The sequence below is a fragment of the Tupaia chinensis genome, unplaced genomic scaffold, assembly GCF_000334495.1.
Source record: "Tupaia chinensis unplaced genomic scaffold, TupChi_1.0 Scaffold000088_1, whole genome shotgun sequence".
Taxonomy (NCBI): domain Eukaryota; kingdom Metazoa; phylum Chordata; class Mammalia; order Scandentia; family Tupaiidae; genus Tupaia; species Tupaia belangeri.
Window position 1 is genome coordinate 4826856 of NW_006159550.1, and position 17395 is coordinate 4844250.

The following is a 17395-nucleotide window of genomic DNA, read 5'->3' on the forward strand; positions in this document are numbered from 1 at the left end:
GTGCTGAGCATTTTATCTTTATGAAATCTCCTTCGTCTCCAGTGATAAATTTCGTGTATTCAATCTAATGTTCGTAGAGCCACTCCAACTCTCTTTCAGTTACTCTTTGCATGGCTGAGCTCTTTCTATTTTTAAGCTGTCATCATATTTAGCATCTTTGAGACCAAATTGTGTCTCAGGCATGACAGTGTTTACTAAGAGCTGGATTGTGTGTGTGCACATTAGCCATTCTCTGACTTCTGTCTTCTGGTTACTGTACTCAGTCTGTCGTTACTGTAATCACTGACCGGGTAGAACCTATGCCTGCCGTTCTGCTGATGGCTTCAGTGTGTCTTATGTCTTCCCTCGCTAATTCTTTTATCACTGCCACATGTAGAAACATTTCAAAATTTTGGATATGTAAAGGAAAAGAGAAACTACTATCCAGAGAGGAATGCAGGTTGAATTTTAAAAGAAGGTATGTTTTTTCTCTAAGGTTTTTGCCGTGAGGCACATGTGCTCGTGGGAGAGACAGAGAGACTGAGAAGGAAAGTGAGAAATCGTCCCCCAGCAGGTATGGCTATGCCACAATTCCTTCTCCATTCTGCTTCTGGGATTTGGGGCACTCATGCGCAGGTGCCTTGTGTAAGTTTCAAACTGCTGGGTCTAGGGCTCGGTAGGCCATGCAGGAGTCAAGGTTTTACCCACTACACCAGAGCTGGGCCCATGTTTGCGTGTCTTAAGAAGCTTATCATTCACAAGAGATGTGAGAGACACTGAAGGAAGGACTCCAAAGGCAATGCTTGAACTAAATCATTTAAAATGAATAAAGTCGTTTGGTAAAATGTCACATAGGCTGATGTAGGACATGCATAAATTTAACTAGTTTAGTGTAGCTTAAGGTCTGAGTGAAAATGTCAGGAGTGGCTTGCAGAGAGAGGCAAGGATCAGATTCATTTGTCATTAACTTAACCAATTTTATCGATCACTCACTGTGGACCAATTTCTTCAAGTGATTTTAGATGCTAAAAATCCTGTAGTGAAAGGTTTGCTTTCTTGGAGCTTACATTGAAGGATGAGGAAAGGCAGTTACCGAGAAAAGAATTAAAGAATGAGATAATCAGATGGTAGATTAAATACAGAAAATAAAATAATAAATGAGTTAATTTAATACAGTGACATGGAATGAAGAAACTTCTGTGGTTTGGTCAGTTAGAAAAGGCATGTCTCAAGAAGACAGACGATATATAAAGTTTTGGAAAAATTCTGGCTTTCATTTTATGTATGCTGTGTGTGAAGAGTTATTAGACAGTTCAAAAGATATCGAGTTACCTAAATATGGAGCTAAAGAAAAAATGCTTTACCAGTCATCACCCTTGGGCAGTAGTGATACCAAGAGAGCTGGTGAGGTAGATGGTCAAGGAGATGAAAAATAAATGGCAAGATGAAGGCCAAAGGCAGCACCTTGGAGAGCGGAGATCTTTCCGGAGGTGCAGAAGAGGAGGCTGCAGAGAAACCTAGTAGTCAAAGATGTCGCAGGAGCCCTGGAAGAGAGCATCTCACAAAGCCAGAATGGAGAGAATTTTAAACCAGGACGTTCCAGGAGTGGCATTTGTGGCGGACTAGCAGATGAGGCAGATGAGGTGTACAGGTGCCTCCTGTGGTGGCCCTCCGGGGAGGCGTCAGTGGGAGTGGGAGCCGAAGCTGCACTGAGATGTCAGGCCTTGGAGACCCGGGGGGTGGGGGTGAGGAGTGAACAGCACCACAGGTGTGGCTGGCTGTATTGACGACCTTGACTGTGAAGCACAGGAGCAGCAGCAGCAGATGTGAGGGATGGTTGGGAGGGAAGCCTTTTAAAGTAGCTTTTGTCATTTGAGAAGAGAGCACAGGAAGTGCGATGGTGGGATGGTTGAAGATGGAAAACTGTGGGTCGAGTGGAGACTAAGGGTGTTGACAGGACTGGCCAGAGAGTGTTGAGGAACGTGCCACAGGGTGCAGGCTTGGTAAAGCGGGATGCGAAGCATGAGTGGAGTAGTCTGGAAGGAAAGGGGCACTGATCTCAGAGGTCTGAGAAAAGCAGGAGGGCCAGCTGGTGGCACGGGTCCCACACGGCCGACATGTGGTTCGAGTACTGGACCTAGCTGCTTGAAAAGCACGCTGGCACGTGTGTGTGCATGCCCAAGATCCCAAAAGGAGAATGAAGGAGAAGGGATTGCGGTGTGACCATGCCCCATGGAGGTGCTTTCTCACTTCCACTTTCTTTCTGTCTCTCACTCAGTTCTTCTCCAGCCAGTGCAGGCACCTCTAGCAAATTTAAAAAAATAAAAAATGCAAGTAGAAGTGAAGGAATTGGGGGTCCCATGGCCAGGGAATTAGGGCAGTGGGTGGGCCACCGGCTTGCCCCATGTCAGACGTGGGCAGTTGTGAGCGCTGGCCACACCAGGAGGGGCAGGGGTCATTGCGGAACGGGCGTGACTAGGATGCCGTGTCTCACGGACACTGAGAGCTGCTGCGTTGTTAGGGTGAGGAGAGGAGAGGGGAGAAGCCGTGAGGCATGTGACTGTGGACAGTGAAAAAAAAAAGGGAAGAGCCTGCACGTGAGGGCTACTCGGAGGAGCGAGTGTACGTGAGCTACAGGGGTCAGGGCAGAGCAGGAGAAGAACGCCTTCTCGCACTCGTCTGTCTGTCTGTCTCCAGGGTAAATGAGGGATAGCAGAGGCTGCTTCCTTCCTGCAGGGGGTCTCACGGGGAGCAGTGACACCCCTACAGGGAAGGGTGTGCATGTTGGGGCTGTGATAAGCTCAGCTGTTCATTCTTTCTGTCAGAAGCATCCTAATAGAGACACTAAGTTGCTTTTGACAACTGATCGGAAAGGGCCTGCAGATGCCATTGAGAAGTCCTCTGGGGACATGGGGATGTCTCAGAGTCCCATGTTTATGGAGACTGTGAAATGAACCTTCCAAGCAGATAACACCCGAATGCTGATAGTACCTGGTACTCTTTGTGTTTGTGTATTTCACTGCTGTGACACTGTTGCTTTTACAAGCCAGGGTTACATCAGGACAGATAGAACAAATGCCACATCTGTGTATTTATTGACCTATTCGTTCCCTAATTGTTTTTTTTTCCAGGGGCACATATACTTACTGGAGAGAGACAAAGAGAGGGAAAGTGAGAAATCATCTTTCGGGGGAGTGGCCATGCCACAGCCTTCTCCTCCGTTTTCCTCTCAGAATTTTGGGTACTGCACACATGCACCTGCATGATTTTTAAGCCGCTGGATCTGGGATTCGAACTGCAATCAGCCGTGTGAGAATGCAGTGGCTTAACCACTGTGCTGCTTGCTGGCACCTGTTTATTCAATTATTGATCCGTGGAATATTTACCACCTGCCTGCTAGGTGCCTGGATTGGGTTGGGCTAAATAATGACTAGTCAAAAGCGTTTTCCACTTCAAACAAGTCTCTGATTTCATAAATTAGAGACAATCACCATGTAATAAACTGCATTAAAAATGCTGAACACTTAAAAATAAATACAAGGGGACTTCAAAAACTGTGTAGAAAAATGGAATTAAAGTCCAAGTTTTTTATTAAAAAAAATTGAAATCCATGCATAGTTTTTCCATGAACTTTAAAAAACCCCCAAACCAGTGAATTTAAATTTTAAATTCAAGAAAGAAACAATAAAAATAGAAAATGACACGTTTGTTTAGTTATTCCAAATTAGGTGTTTGTTTTTGGTACTTCAGTTATTTCTCTAAATAATAATTGATACAACGACTCAAAATGTCATGTATATCAGAAAATGAAACTTAAACATAGAGAAATGGGAATTCTTTTTTGTTTAATGTATCTCACTTTCAGTATGTTGAAAGAAAATGCCCTTCCAAGCTGGTCAGAGAGGACAAATCTAAAACGTTAGCGAAGAAACATGGAGACATACAAACAGGCAGTAAATACATGGACAAAAAACATTATCTTTACCAAAATGGCTGTAAATTTAAAAGGCAGTGAGGTGTGAACTTTTACAAAAGTTATCTGTAAGGTGACATTCAGAGTTGGCAGACTGTCAATGGCCCAGCCTTGGGAACAGTTTGGCAGTGACCTTGAGAGCTTCCATTGTACACACCTTACATGGGCACCACGCCTTACATGGGCACCACGCCTTACACGGGCATCATGCCTTACACGGGCACCACGCCTTACACGGGCACCACGCCTTGCACGGGCATCACGCCTTACACGGGCACCACGCCTTACACGGGCAGCACGTCTTACACGGGCATCACGCCTTACATGGGCACCACGCCTTACACGAGAACCACGCCTTACACGGGCAGCACGCCTTACACGAGAATCACGCCTTACACGGGCAGCACGCCTTGCACGAGCATCACGCCTTACACGGGCAGCACGCCTTACACGGGCAGCACGCCTTACATGGGCAGCACGCCTTACATGAGCATTTATCTTCAAGAGACCAGGTCACCCCATGGCGTGGTGGTTGCGGGGACCGGGTCACAGACGGCCAATGGTGCAGCTTGGATCCCGGACCCAGTGGTTTGAGTAGTCTGCTGGACTCATGTGCATGTGAACCCAGAGTCCCAAAAGGAGAGAGAGAGAGAGAGAGAGAGAGAGAGGAGAACGGTCGCAGCATGGTCATTCCCCATGGGGGTTGCTTCTCAGTTTCTCTCTCTATCTCTGTCTCTGGCAAGTGTGTGTGCCTCTGGCAAAATAAAAAATAAATTAAAAAGTAAGAAACTTAATGCACAGAAGGGAGCAAGCTGTGCCCAATGTTTTAGTCATTAGAGTTTTATTCGTTGTGTTGGAAAATCAAGAAAAGTAGAACAGAGGCCTGCCACCTCGGGCTGCACGCTCCCTCCCGTGTGGGCCCGCCGTCTGTTTAAACCTGACAGTCCTGGGCTCTCGAGCAGGTGTTTACAGCTGTGATAGGGCCTCTTACTCCCCTCTCTTTCCATCCCTTTAGCTGTTTCCGCTTGTGTCCACTCGATTTTTGATATTTCATCACGAACGGCCCTTTGTAGTAACACTTACCTGTGGCTTCGTAATCTGCGTCTTTCCTTACTCTGTTTCCATTGTAAGTAAGAACAGAGAGGGCTGAGCAGGGACCCAGAACCTGTGTGGGAGGCCCAGGTTCACATCTGGAGGCCACTCCAAGCGCACTGGGTGTGCGTGTGCTTCTGAGCCGGTTCTGGCTAAAGCTGGGGCTTGATTGTGGCATGAAGACCCTGTTGGCAGTGCTTCGCTCTCTTTCTCATAGAAGAAAGAAAGAAACTTAACCCCCCCCATTAATAGTAGAGCAAAGGGCAGCCCAACCCCAGGGAGCCCATTTTTCCTGCTCTTGTATCTCAGGTGTAAATGAGATGGGTGGCCTACAGTATTGAGGCATATCTTATTCCTCATCTATACTGTAAATGCTTGGGAAAGATGCTACTCTGTATTCAAGGAGTTGTCCAAAACTTGTGAAAAATGGAATTAGAAGTACAAGTTTATTTTGGTATAAAAATATTTTGAAATGCATACATAGTTTTTTCATAATATGCATTTTCCTTGAACTTCTTAAAGATCCTTTGTATTGGATCCATCAAATGTTTTCATCTGAGTCCAAAACAAATACTTGGTTCTCGTGACCAGCAGTTAGCGTAATGGCTCCAGGTAGTGTCACTGGACTCCCAGGTAGTCAACCGCGGTTCAAGTCCCGGACCCAGTGACTTAAACTCACGCTGGGCGCATGTGCGTGCGTGCCCAAGATCCCGAGAGGAGAATGGAGGAGAAGGGACTGTGGCGTGGCCATCCCCCCTGGGGGGTGATTTCTCACTTTCTGTCTCTCTGTCTGGAAAGCACATCTTTTCTATAGCAAAAACCTCTAAAAAAAAAGAAAAGAATTAAAAATAAAACAGAACAAGTACTTGGTTCTTGATTGAAATTTAGTATCTAATTAAGCAACAGGATTTTGGGGATATTTTTGAGAATGTCACTTAAACAAGAACATAAATTTAAGTAATTTATTCAGATGGGCTCAGAAAAATTGAATTAATATAGAGTCCAAAGAGCTTTCACTTAGAGACAGAGGGGCCTTATCCTGGGAGGACCAGCAGGATCTACCTCTGGGTGCTGTGCTTACTATTAGGGACCCAAACATGAGGATGGAGGAGCTTTGATGAGGCCCAGATGACGCCCGCTGACTTTGCCCCACAGAGTGCCTGCAGCGCTGGGAGTGGGCAGCCGTGCTTTCACTTGCTCAGTAGTAGCACGCTCTTGCTTTGGCTGAACAGTTGGAATTCATTTGTGTGTTTCCTGTGTCTCTCTGTTAGACAGATTTCAAATCCCAAATGCACGATACTGAAACTAGACCATTTCTATTTTATAAAAATTAATAATAAACTTCTCAGTCTTGGGATTTGGACAATATTCATACCTAAAATATAAGCAGTCCAGCTTCAGTGGAGTGTGTTGCTAGCACACGGCCCTGCAGGCCAGGATCACTTCAGGAGGCATGGATTCCATTCCTGGTCCAGTCTAAAGGCTGGAAGTGCTGTCACATGCCTGCAATTTCAGCAACACTGGGAGGCTGAGGCAGGGAGAGTGCAAGATTCAGGATGGCCTGGACAGTGCAGCAGAACACAGTCTGAAAAGGAGCCAGATGTGGTAGCATACCTGTAGTCTCTGCTCGGTGGGAGGTTAACGCAGGAGATCATGACACAGCGAGACCCTGTTTTAAAGGGAAAAAAAAGTAGGGCTAGCCCCATAGTTAATGGTTAAGAGTGTTGGCTCCCACATAGCTGACCAAAGTTTGAATCCTGGACCCAGCATCTTGAAAAACCACTGAGCATACCCTAAATCCCAAAGGACTGAGCCTTGGAGGAGAAGGGTTGCTATGTGACCATGCTCCACTGGGGGCTGCTTTCTCTCTTTCTCTCTGTCTTTTCTGTCTCTCTCTGATAAGTGTCTACACCTGTGGCAATTGGGAAAAAAAAAAAAGGGAAATAATATCAAAAGTAATTTTAAAATACAAGTTTAAAAAGTATCTAAACTCTTAGGTAGTAGTTCAAAGGTTTTTTTCTGAACCAGCAGCATCAATGTCACTTAGAACAGGGGTCCCCAACCTCAGGGCCTCAGACCAGTACTAGTCCTTATTGTTATAATAATTCAACTCAAATACAGTGTAACAAAAGTACAATGCAACACAAATGCAATGTAACACAAGTACATGGTAACACATACATTGTAACACAAATATATTATAACACAAATACATGGTAACACAAATACATGCTAACACAAATGCAATGTAACCCAAATACATTGTAATACAAATACAAGTTAGAGTGTAATTGAAATAGAGTACACAGTAAATGTACTTGAATCATTCTGAAATCTTACCTCCTGCTCCCGTCCATGGAAAAATTGTCTTTTATAAGACTGGCCCATGATGCCAAAAGATTGGGGACTGTGACTGCTGACTGCCTTGTTAGAAATGCAAACTCTTAAAACTAGCAGGTGGTATAGTAGTTAAAGTGCTGGACTTCCACGTGACTGATTGCGGTTCGAGTCCAGTACCTGATGAGTTGAAACTCATGCTCAAGATCCTGATAGAAGAGTAAAGGACAGACTACACCATGTCCATCCCAAATGGGGGGTGATTTCTTGCTTTCTCTCTCTCTGTCTCTCCCTCTCTTTCTAGTGAGTGCATGCATCCTATAGGAAAAATCTCTCCAAAAAAAAAAATACAATCTCTCTCTCTCTCCCTTGTAGAGAGAGATTTTTGCTATAGGGCACGTGTGCCTGTTGGAGAGACAGAGAGACAGAAAATGAGAAATCATCTCTTGGCGGATGGCCATGCTGCAATCCCTTCTCCTCCGCTCTCCCCCTGGGATTTTGGGTATGCATGCACATGCACTCGTTGTGAGTTTAAGCTGCTGGGTCCAGGACTTCAACCACAGTTGACTACATGGGAGTCCCAAAACGTAACTATTACACCATCTGCTGGTCCCAAGAAAGGCAAACTCGTTTCCTCCTTGTTCTGAACCCTGAAACAGCACCAAACCTGCCGGTGACTCCAGTGAATGCACCCCAAGGCTTGGTAACTGGTGTCAGAGTGTAAGTGAATTTTAAGAGAGGCCATGTTCTGGGTCAAAGATGTTTTTCTATTCATTAACAGAGAGGAAAAGTTGAACATAATTTAGGTTAAGTATTTTATTTAATCCAATGTTACTCAAAATTATTTAAAGAAAAACTTCTTTTGTTGTCTTGTTTTTTGTTTGAGAGACGTTTTTGCTATAGGCCACGTGCACTTGCTGGAGAGACAGAGAGATACAGAAAAATAGAAAGTAAGAAATCATCCCTAAGGGGGATGGCCACGCCACAGTCCCTTCGCCATTCTCCTCTCAGGACTTTGGACATACATGCACAAGTTCCTGGTGTGAATAAGCTATCGGGTCTGGGACTCAAACCATGGTCGACTACGTGGGAGTCCACCAACGTAATCATTCCGCCATCTGCTGGTCCTAGGAAAACTGATTTTAATGCCTTTCATTGTTGTTACAAATCCGTTTTTGCTGACTGGTCTCCCCTGTCTTCTCTTTGTGTTTCCACACGGTAGACGAGTTGGATTTTATGTCAATACTTTCAAAAACGTCTCTAGCCTTGAGGCCAAGTTCCATAAGGAGATTGCAGTGGTGAGTAGCGATCGTTTTTACATGTGGAATATAAAGTAAAGAAAGGTTTATTTTGGAAGTAAAACAGCACAGTATGATCCGAAGACTTTGCCTAGTTGCATGTTTCCTTGAGTCTGTTATCACTCCCGATAACCTCTCTGCTTTGTTGGGACCACACAGGTCTATCTTCTGAAAATTTTGTCATAGCCTCAGCCTCTTCTTTTTTCTGTTCATTCATAAAGTGGGATTTTAAGTGGTACTTCAAGCTGATGAGAAATTGGTCTCCAGATATTCAGAAAATCAGAAGCGCTGTTCTTGATGAATGCTTTCTTAGTTCAACAGGGTGGCTGGGTGCCTGTTTCTGGTAGAATCAACCCTAGCTTCATTTTTTTGCTCCATACTCAGGTGAATAAAAACATTTTTTATTTTACTTATTTATTTTTAGAGTTTTGCCATAGTGCTTGTGGACAGGGACACAGAGACAGAGAGACGGAAAGTAAGAAATCACCTGCTTGGGGGGGAGGGGCATAACACGATTCCTTTCCTCTGCTCTCTCCAGGGTTTTGGGCGTGCACACGCACCTCGCCTGTTTCTCAATCCACAATGTCCGGGACTCGAACATGCAGTCGGCCATGTGGGATCCAGCGTCTTAACCATCCTGCTACCTGCTGACCCTATTTTGATGGTTTAAAAAGTTTGTTTGTGGTTAGTTTATTTCAGTTTTTAAATTTGGACTATTACAGAATTTCAGTTATCCCGAAGCCATCCAAACTGTCATAAGAGCCTTAGTTTCTCAATAAACTATTTCCCGCCCAGGGAGAATAGCCAGAGTTGGCACCAGGATGACCCGCAGCTAATAGACACGCGATCTCTGTCTCCTCAGCTCTGCCACAAACTGTATGAAGTGATGACGAAACTGGGCGACCAGCACGCCGACAAGGCCTTCACCATTCAAGGCGCTCCCAGGTAGGCCGTGCCCCTCAGCGCCGAGCTCGGCTCTGGGCAGTCCCATGGAGCTTGTCGGAAGCCTGGGGTCTGTGGACCTGCACACACCGTTCCCTTCCTCTGATACGGTCTCAGAGAAGCCTTTCTGCCTGGAGCCTGACCGTAGCCTTAGTTCTTTGCTATGGCTTTTACTTCCGGTCTGCGATTACCCACTGAAGGTTCTTGTCACAGCAGAATCAACTCTTTGCCCTTCTCCACTCTCCGTGGAACTCGAGGGCAACAGTGTGAGGGTTCAATACATAATAGTTTCTAGTCGTGCACTTGTTACTTCCTCTGGAGAAGAGAGGGAGTCTCCAAACCCCTGACAGCTAGTCCTGATTCTGATTGTTGGTGCTAGCATTTCTGGTGAGTCCATTCTGGGACAGGAAAGGGAAGGCGGTGAGACCTCACCATCACTGGCCTCCTCCCTTGAGCCAGGAGTGCCGCATTCTTCTGTCCGGGTGCACAGGGCTGCCGCGAGCCTGGCCGCCAAGTCCACCGAAGGTCGTGACCTGCTAAGCTGTCCACCTTGTCAGGGCTCAGCCCCACACCCGCTTCCTCCTGCGATGCCGGAATCCCTCTGTCCGATTCTCCTGAGATATCATGCACCCAGAGATTCGGGCTAGCCGGCCTTGAGCTGGACGTCAGCGGGCCCAGCTTTCCTTTTTATGACTCTGCTGCGAACTTGGTTTGCCTTCCTTGATGAGTCAATAACCTCTCCGATTAAAGGCCTTGTTACTACTTGTTTTTGATCAATAGGAAAAGTAATGAGATGCTATTGAACTAAATGACTGCTGTGCAGTCATGACACTCTGTGTGTGGATTCCATATTGGTCAGTGTTTGTAACATACACGGTCTGACTCCCATCAGCGTCTACATTGTGAGTGTGGGTCCCTTCGAAGACTGCCAGTTTTCTCTTTCCCATCCTGTGGACCGTCCATGCCAACAGTCCTGCAGGAGCTGCTCAAGTGAGCAGTGCATTAGGGTGCTGCCAGGGAGTCCTGTGTGTCATGAACACAGGAAGAGCTACTGCTTTTACTACAATTACTGCGATACTGGGCTTGCAGCAAAGGCAGAGTTAGAACAGACATATCCAAAGCACTTGTGGGTATTTTTGAAATGAAGTACATGAAGCATTCAAGGATTGCTCCTTGAATACGGAAGTGACAAGGACAGGTGAGCCTGAAAATTCAGTGCGTGGGTCGGACGGAGTGCATAGAGCCGACCTCGGCCACTTACCGAGTGTTCCTTCTGTTTCCTCCACGTTCCTCTGCAGACTGAGGTGGTGAGTGAGCTCAGTGACGGCTAGCAGGTGTAGGTTGGGGCTGCCCCCAGAGGCCATGATTGCTAGTGCACGGCCAATCATGCAGCGCGTCCGCGTTGTCTCTCTAGAGAACCCGGCTCCCGTGGCCCCTTGAACATAGAGACCGTGCTGTTGTGTGTGCTTCTAACTCTGGTGTGTAGGCTGTGCTCCTCCGACCTATAGACGTTAGAAACCCTCGGAGAGCGGGATGTGTCTGAGCGGCGTGTCAGTCAGCTCAGGCTGCACGAGACCCTGGCCCGGCGCCGGGAGCGTGCGGGCTCAGTGCCCATCACTGCCTCGCCCAGCTGTGATCTCCTTGCATATGTCAAGGTGTCTGAGTTGAGTCATTGTTTCATAAAGTGCAGAAAGACAAGTCATTAGTGAATTTATTCCTAGATGTTACTAGAAAGCACCTTGCCAATGTCTTTATTAACACGCCTTTTAATATAACATTTACAATGTCCAGAGTCAGTTTTTCCACAGATTGCAACATGGCAAGATTTTCTTGTAAATCAAAAGCAAAATTAGTCAAGTTTTTTTCAGTTTATGGTTGGAAGAGTTGGAATAGCTTGCTCAGTCGGCAAAGAGCAGGGGGTTTGTTTTACTAAGACGTGAATTCAAACCCCCCAGATTTCTGGATTATGTCAGGGTTATTCACCTGAAAAGTGGGGACTGGAACGCAGCCTGCTGCGAAGGTCACAGCTGATACGTGCAGGTGGGGCCTGGCTCACGGCGGACGGCACGTTGTACCTTTTCTCGCCATCGCAGTCGCTGAAGGCCAGAATAAATCTGGAGGGGAGAGATTACCAGACACCCCACTAGGCTTAGGGAGCCCTCTGGATGGAAACAAGTCCTGTTCCCTAGAAGACTGTCCCTAACCCCTGTGTCCGTCTAGCGATTCCGGTCCTCTTCGCATTGCAAAGACGCCATCACCCCCTGAGGAGCCTTCACCTCTCCCGAGCCCCACGGCCAGTCCTAATCATACCCTGGCACCTGCATCTCCTGCACCAGCGCGGCCAAGGTCACCTTCACAGGTAGGGAGCGGCAGTCTGCAGGTGGGAGGGGTAGAAGAACTCACACCGAGGTGACCCCATCTGGGGCCATGCCAGGGTGCTGGGGTGTGAGGCAAGTTTCTGATCGGGGAAACAGGTAAGAGGCTTTTAACTTTGTCATTGTCACTAAGAAATCTACCACGGTTTGGCCCCATGACCTCATGGTTAAGGGAGCCAGATCCTATAAAGTCGGTCAGCTGCGGTTCAAATGCTGGACCTAGTGACTTGAAAAACACACCAGGAGTATGTGCGTCCCTGAACTCCCAACAGAAGGGAGACACTGGCCTGAAGGGGGCTTTCTCCTCTCCCTTCCTCTGTCTCTCTCTGACAGGCACAAGCATCCCTTAGCAATCAATCAACCCATCAATCCATCCATCCATCCATCCCTCCCTCCCTCCATCCATTTTTTGTATTTGCTTTTTCTGTGTCTTTGCATGCCGTGTGTTTGAGTCTGTGGGGCCTTCTCACCACTTTGACTTGCGGAGGCGCGTGGACTTCCTCTGCTCCCATCTTCTGCTCTCCGAAGCGTTTCTTTCAAGGCTCCATTAAATCCCCCTTCTCTAAGACACCTTCTCTCTGCTGTTGCTTTCGTACACTCGGGGGAGGCACTGCCATGAAAGGCAGTCGTGGTTCCGTGGCATGTCTGCCTCTCTGTCGCGTGCGGTGTATTGTGCATAAGAAGCCACTTCACAGAACTATATATACAGAATACGTGGAGCAAAGCGTTGGAAGAAACAGAAAGACCAGGCAGAGGTCGCCATGGAGAAAAGCTGCCGCCCTTTTTTCCTTACTTGCCTGTAGGAAACTGGATCCTAAGTCCGGTTCAGATTTTCCTGTATGGTGTGTGCTTCTAACTCTGGTGTGTAGGCTGTGCTCCTCCGACCTATAGACGTTAGAAACCCTCGGAGAGCGGGATGTGTCTGAGCGGCGTGTCAGTCAGCTCAGGCTGCACGAGACCCTGGCCCGGCGCCGGGAGCGTGCGGGCTCAGTGCCCATCACTGCCTCGCCCAGCTGTGATCTCCTTGCATATGTCAAGGTGTCTGAGTTGAGTCATTGTTTCATAAAGTGCAGAAAGACAAGTCATTAGTGAATTTATTCCTAGATGTTACTAGAAAGCACCTTGCCAATGTCTTTATTAACACGCCTTTTAATATAACATTTACAATGTCCAGAGTCAGTTTTTCCACAGATTGCAACATGGCAAGATTTTCTTGTAAATCAAAAGCAAAATTAGTAAAGTTTTTTTCAGTTTATGGTTGGAAGAGTTGGAATAGCTTGCTCAGTCGGCAAAGAGCAGGGGGTTTGTTTTACTAAGACGTGAATTCAAACCCCCCAGATTTCTGGATTATGTCAGGGTTATTCACCTGAAAAGTGGGGACAGGAAAGCAGCTTCTGGAACGCAGCCTGCTGCGAAGGTCACAGCTGATACGTGCAGGTGGGGCCTGGCTCACGGCGGACGGCACGTTGTACCTTTTCTCGCCATCGCAGTCGCTGAAGGCCAGAATAAATCTGGAGGGGAGAGATTACCAGACACCCCACTAGGCTTAGGGAGCCCTCTGGATGGAAACAAGTCCTGTTCCCTAGAAGACTGTCCCTAACCCCTGTGTCCGTCTAGCGATTCCGGTCCTCTTCGCATTGCAAAGACGCCATCACCCCCTGAGGAGCCTTCACCTCTCCCGAGCCCCACGGCCAGTCCTAATCATACCCTGGCACCTGCATCTCCTGCACCAGCGCGGCCAACGTGCAGGTGGGAGGTGTAGAAGAACTCACACTGAGGTGACCCCATCTGGGGCCATGCCAGGGTACTGGGCTGTGAGGCAAGTTTCTGATCGGGGAAACAGGTAAGAGGCTTTTAACTTTGTCATTGTCACTAAGAAATCTACCACGGTTTGGCCCCATGACCTCATGGTTAAGGGAGCCAGATCCTATAAAGTCGGTCAGCTGCGGTTCAAATGCTGGACCTAGTGACTTGAAAAACACACCAGGAGTATGTGCGTCCCTGAACTCCCAACAGAAGGGAGACACTGGCCTGAAGGGGGCTTTCTCCTCTCCCTTCCTCTGTCTCTCTCTGACAGGCACAAGCCTCCCTTAGCAATCAATCAACCCATCAATCCATCCATCCATCCATCCCTCCCTCCCTCCCTCCCTCCATCCATCCATTTTTTATATTTGCTTTTTCTGTGTCTTTGCATGCCGTGTGTTTGAGTCTGCGGGGCCTTCTCACCACTTTGACTTGCGGAGGCGCGTGGACTTCCTCTGCTCCCATCTTCTGCTCTCCGAAGCGTTTCTTTCAAGGCTCCATTAAATCCCCCTTCTCTAAGACACCTTCTCTCTGCTGTTGCTTTCGTACACTCGGGGGAGGCACTGCCATGAAAGGCAGTCGTGGTTCCGTGGCATGTCTGCCTCTCTGTCGCGTGCGGTGTATTGTGCATAAGAAGCCACTTCACAGAACTATATATACAGAATACGTGGAGCAAAGCGTTGGAAGAAACAGAAAGATCAGGCAGAGGTCGCCATGGAGAAAAACTGCCGCCCTTTTTTCCTTACTTGCCTGTAGGAAACTGGATCCTAAGTCCGGTTCAGATTTTCCTGTATGTGGTTGAAAGTAAGGAAAGCCGTCACCTTTGATTCTTTAAGCATCTTTAAGTTTATTCATATTTTTCTCTCATGAATGAGAAAAACAGAGAAATAAGCCCCCCAGGAGGGTCCTTGTACCATGCCCCCCCCCCCCCCCCCCCTGCCAGCCTCAGTCAGCCCTGGACCATGCGCATGTACACACCTGGTATTTCAGGGAGGTCCCGGGTTCTGAACCTAGAACCTTCCCACATGCTTCACCTTTACAGAGCAATGTGTTGTACTACTGCTAAGTCACAGTCCAGCTGCAGCCACCAGCTAGCCCCAGGACTCCCAAATTCTCACTGTCCGCATCCCTGAGTGTAGCTGGGCTCACTGCTTCCAGTGAAAGCTTGCTTGATTTTACGTTTGGAATTCTGAGTGCCGTGCGAGATCATTTTCAGTTCAGAGAAATCATGATCTTCGTTCCACTTTAACAGTGTTGGCCCCTGGCCCTGCAGCGTGGTGCATGGGCCTTGCGTTGTGATGCGTGGAATCAGAGCCTGGGCTTCCCCCACTGGACCCTGCCCTGTCCGTGGGCAGACAGCTGCCCGCAGAGCCGGTGCTCTTCCCTGCACCAGGCAGGCCCATGCTAGACCCATCCCTGTTTCCACCAAAGCTCAATATGTCCACGCGGCATTTCTGCATTTCTCACACATTCTTTGATTTCACGTTTATATTTAATGCTTCCTAGACAAGGAAGGGGCCTCCTGTCCCACCTCTGCCCAAAGTCACCCCCACCAAGGAGCTGCAACAGGAGAACATCATCAATTTCTTTGAGGACAACTTTGTTCCAGAAATCAGTGTGACAACACCGTCTCAGGTGAGTGCCTGGTGCCCGCTGGGCTGCCCATGAGAGCTGGTGGCAGGGGGGCTCTCAGGGCCAGACATTAGAGTCACCAGTAAGACTTTAATTTCAATTCAGGTTTAATTGTTTGGTGTGTCTACAGCATTCTTAGATAGAGATGTGCAGTATTTGAAAGTACTTTTTTTTTTTTCCTTTAATGAGTAGTAGAAAATCCGAACAATACTGAATGGGATAAAATGAAGGATTTTAACAATTAAAAAAAGTATTTTAGGATCAATGAGAAAATTTGAAAGGAGCTTACATTAGGTAATATATAGGTACAAAAGTTGGGAATGCACCATTCCTTAGAGACTCATATTGGAGCACTTCGAGGTACAATGTCATGATGTCTGTAAGTTCCTTTCAAAGGGTTTGGGGGAAAATGTTTGTCTCTATAAAGTGTCTGCATATGTGTGTGGTGAATCACCTACTTCAAAAGTTCAAAAATAGGCAGAATTGTGGATATATGGGTGTTCAATAGGCAGAATTATGGATATATGAGTGGTTTTGCAAATTTGCTACATGTTTGAAAACATTTTAAATTAAAACAAAAATGTAATCAAAACAAGAAAAAAAAGAATTTTAATAACACTTTCATCATACTACTCTGATATAGCCACAAAGGCATTTTGGTCTATTTTCTTTTAGTTTTATTTTTTTCCCTCTGAGTATAAATTGATTTTTGTACCACAAAATTAAGATTGTATTGTTAGGTACTTCTGATTTCTCTAGTTAATTTTAGTGAGCATTGTTTTCATGTCATCATATTATCTTTGCAAAAACATAGTTAACCACAATATTCTGTCAGTTGGATATGCCAACCCCTAATTCCTGGCCATGGTTTACTTGAATTTTTCTGTTATTTCACGGGCACTTCAGTGAGCCTTTGTATATGTTTTCATTTGTTTCTTTTGTGTGTGAGAGACAGACAGGTGCCTCGTAAAGGTCTCAACACACCTCAGTCCTCCGCCGAGGCTCCAGCCAGCTAGGAGTCACAGTGCCTGTGGATGTGGCGGGCAGGTTCAGGTCGACCTGGTGTCCGAATCCAGGCCTCCCGTGTGGGTGCGTATTGTGCAGTAGCGTCCTACAGCCTGTGCCACTGCGCTGGGCTCTGCCTGGGTACTCATTTAGTCTTGTGCCTCCTGTTATTTCATTTTTTTGTTTTGTTTTTAAAGAATTATTTTATTTAACTTTAGTTTTATTTTAATTTGACCAGAAAGGGACAGAGAGAGAAGGAAAGTGAGAATGCAAACCACCAGGTCCGGGCCTCGAGCCATGGCTGACCATGTGGGAGTCCAGCACTCTTAACCACCATGCCACCTGCTGGCCCTGTTATTTTGTTTTGATTCCTCGTGGAGGATGGAATCATGTAATTGCAAGAGGTGAGTGACTCTAAAGCCTTCGCCCTTCCGCAGGGTCACATCCCAGCCTGAACAGGCCAAGGGAAATGTCAGCCCTCTCACTGCTTTCAAAGGTACCTCCATAAACCTGTCCCACCCACAGCCACCTGCAGGCCTGTCCCTGTTAGTGGCTGTGCTGTCTCATTGACTCAAGGATAGTTGTGACTGCCCAGCAGTAGCATGGCAGTTTAGATACTGGATTCCACATGTCCGACTGAGTGGTTCAAGTCCCAGACCTGGCAGCCTAAAAAATACACTGGGCACATGTGGGTGTATGCCCAAAATCCCGAGGGGAGAATGGAAGAGAAGGGATCCAGGGTGGCCATTCCCCGGGGCGGGGGTGGGGGGGTGTGCTTACTTTTTCTTGCTCGTGCACTCTCTTTCTCTCTGTCTGGAGAGCATACACACTGTATAGCAGAAAAAAAAAAAAAAAAGAATAGTTGTGACTTCCAGAGTTGTTCCTAGAGATGGAAACCATCTCTCACAAGTGAAAGTCGCCAGAGAAGTCATGCCAGTGCTGTTTCCTCTTAGTTTTCT

The 17395-nt window shown here is 47.0% G+C and overlaps 1 protein-coding gene across 1 annotated transcript in view; it reads left to right on the top strand.

Annotated features, from left to right (window-relative positions):
- AMPH (amphiphysin) overlaps positions 1 to 17395 on the top strand; it is a 175697-nt gene that overhangs the window by 95370 nt on the left and 62932 nt on the right. Inside the window, exons 9-12 of the mRNA XM_006143037.1 lie at positions 8604 to 8679; positions 9542 to 9624; positions 11842 to 11980; positions 15306 to 15434. Of these exons, the coding sequence (XP_006143099.1) occupies positions 8604 to 8679; positions 9542 to 9624; positions 11842 to 11980; positions 15306 to 15434 (427 nt within the window). The remainder of the gene's footprint in view (positions 1 to 8603; positions 8680 to 9541; positions 9625 to 11841; positions 11981 to 15305; positions 15435 to 17395) is intronic.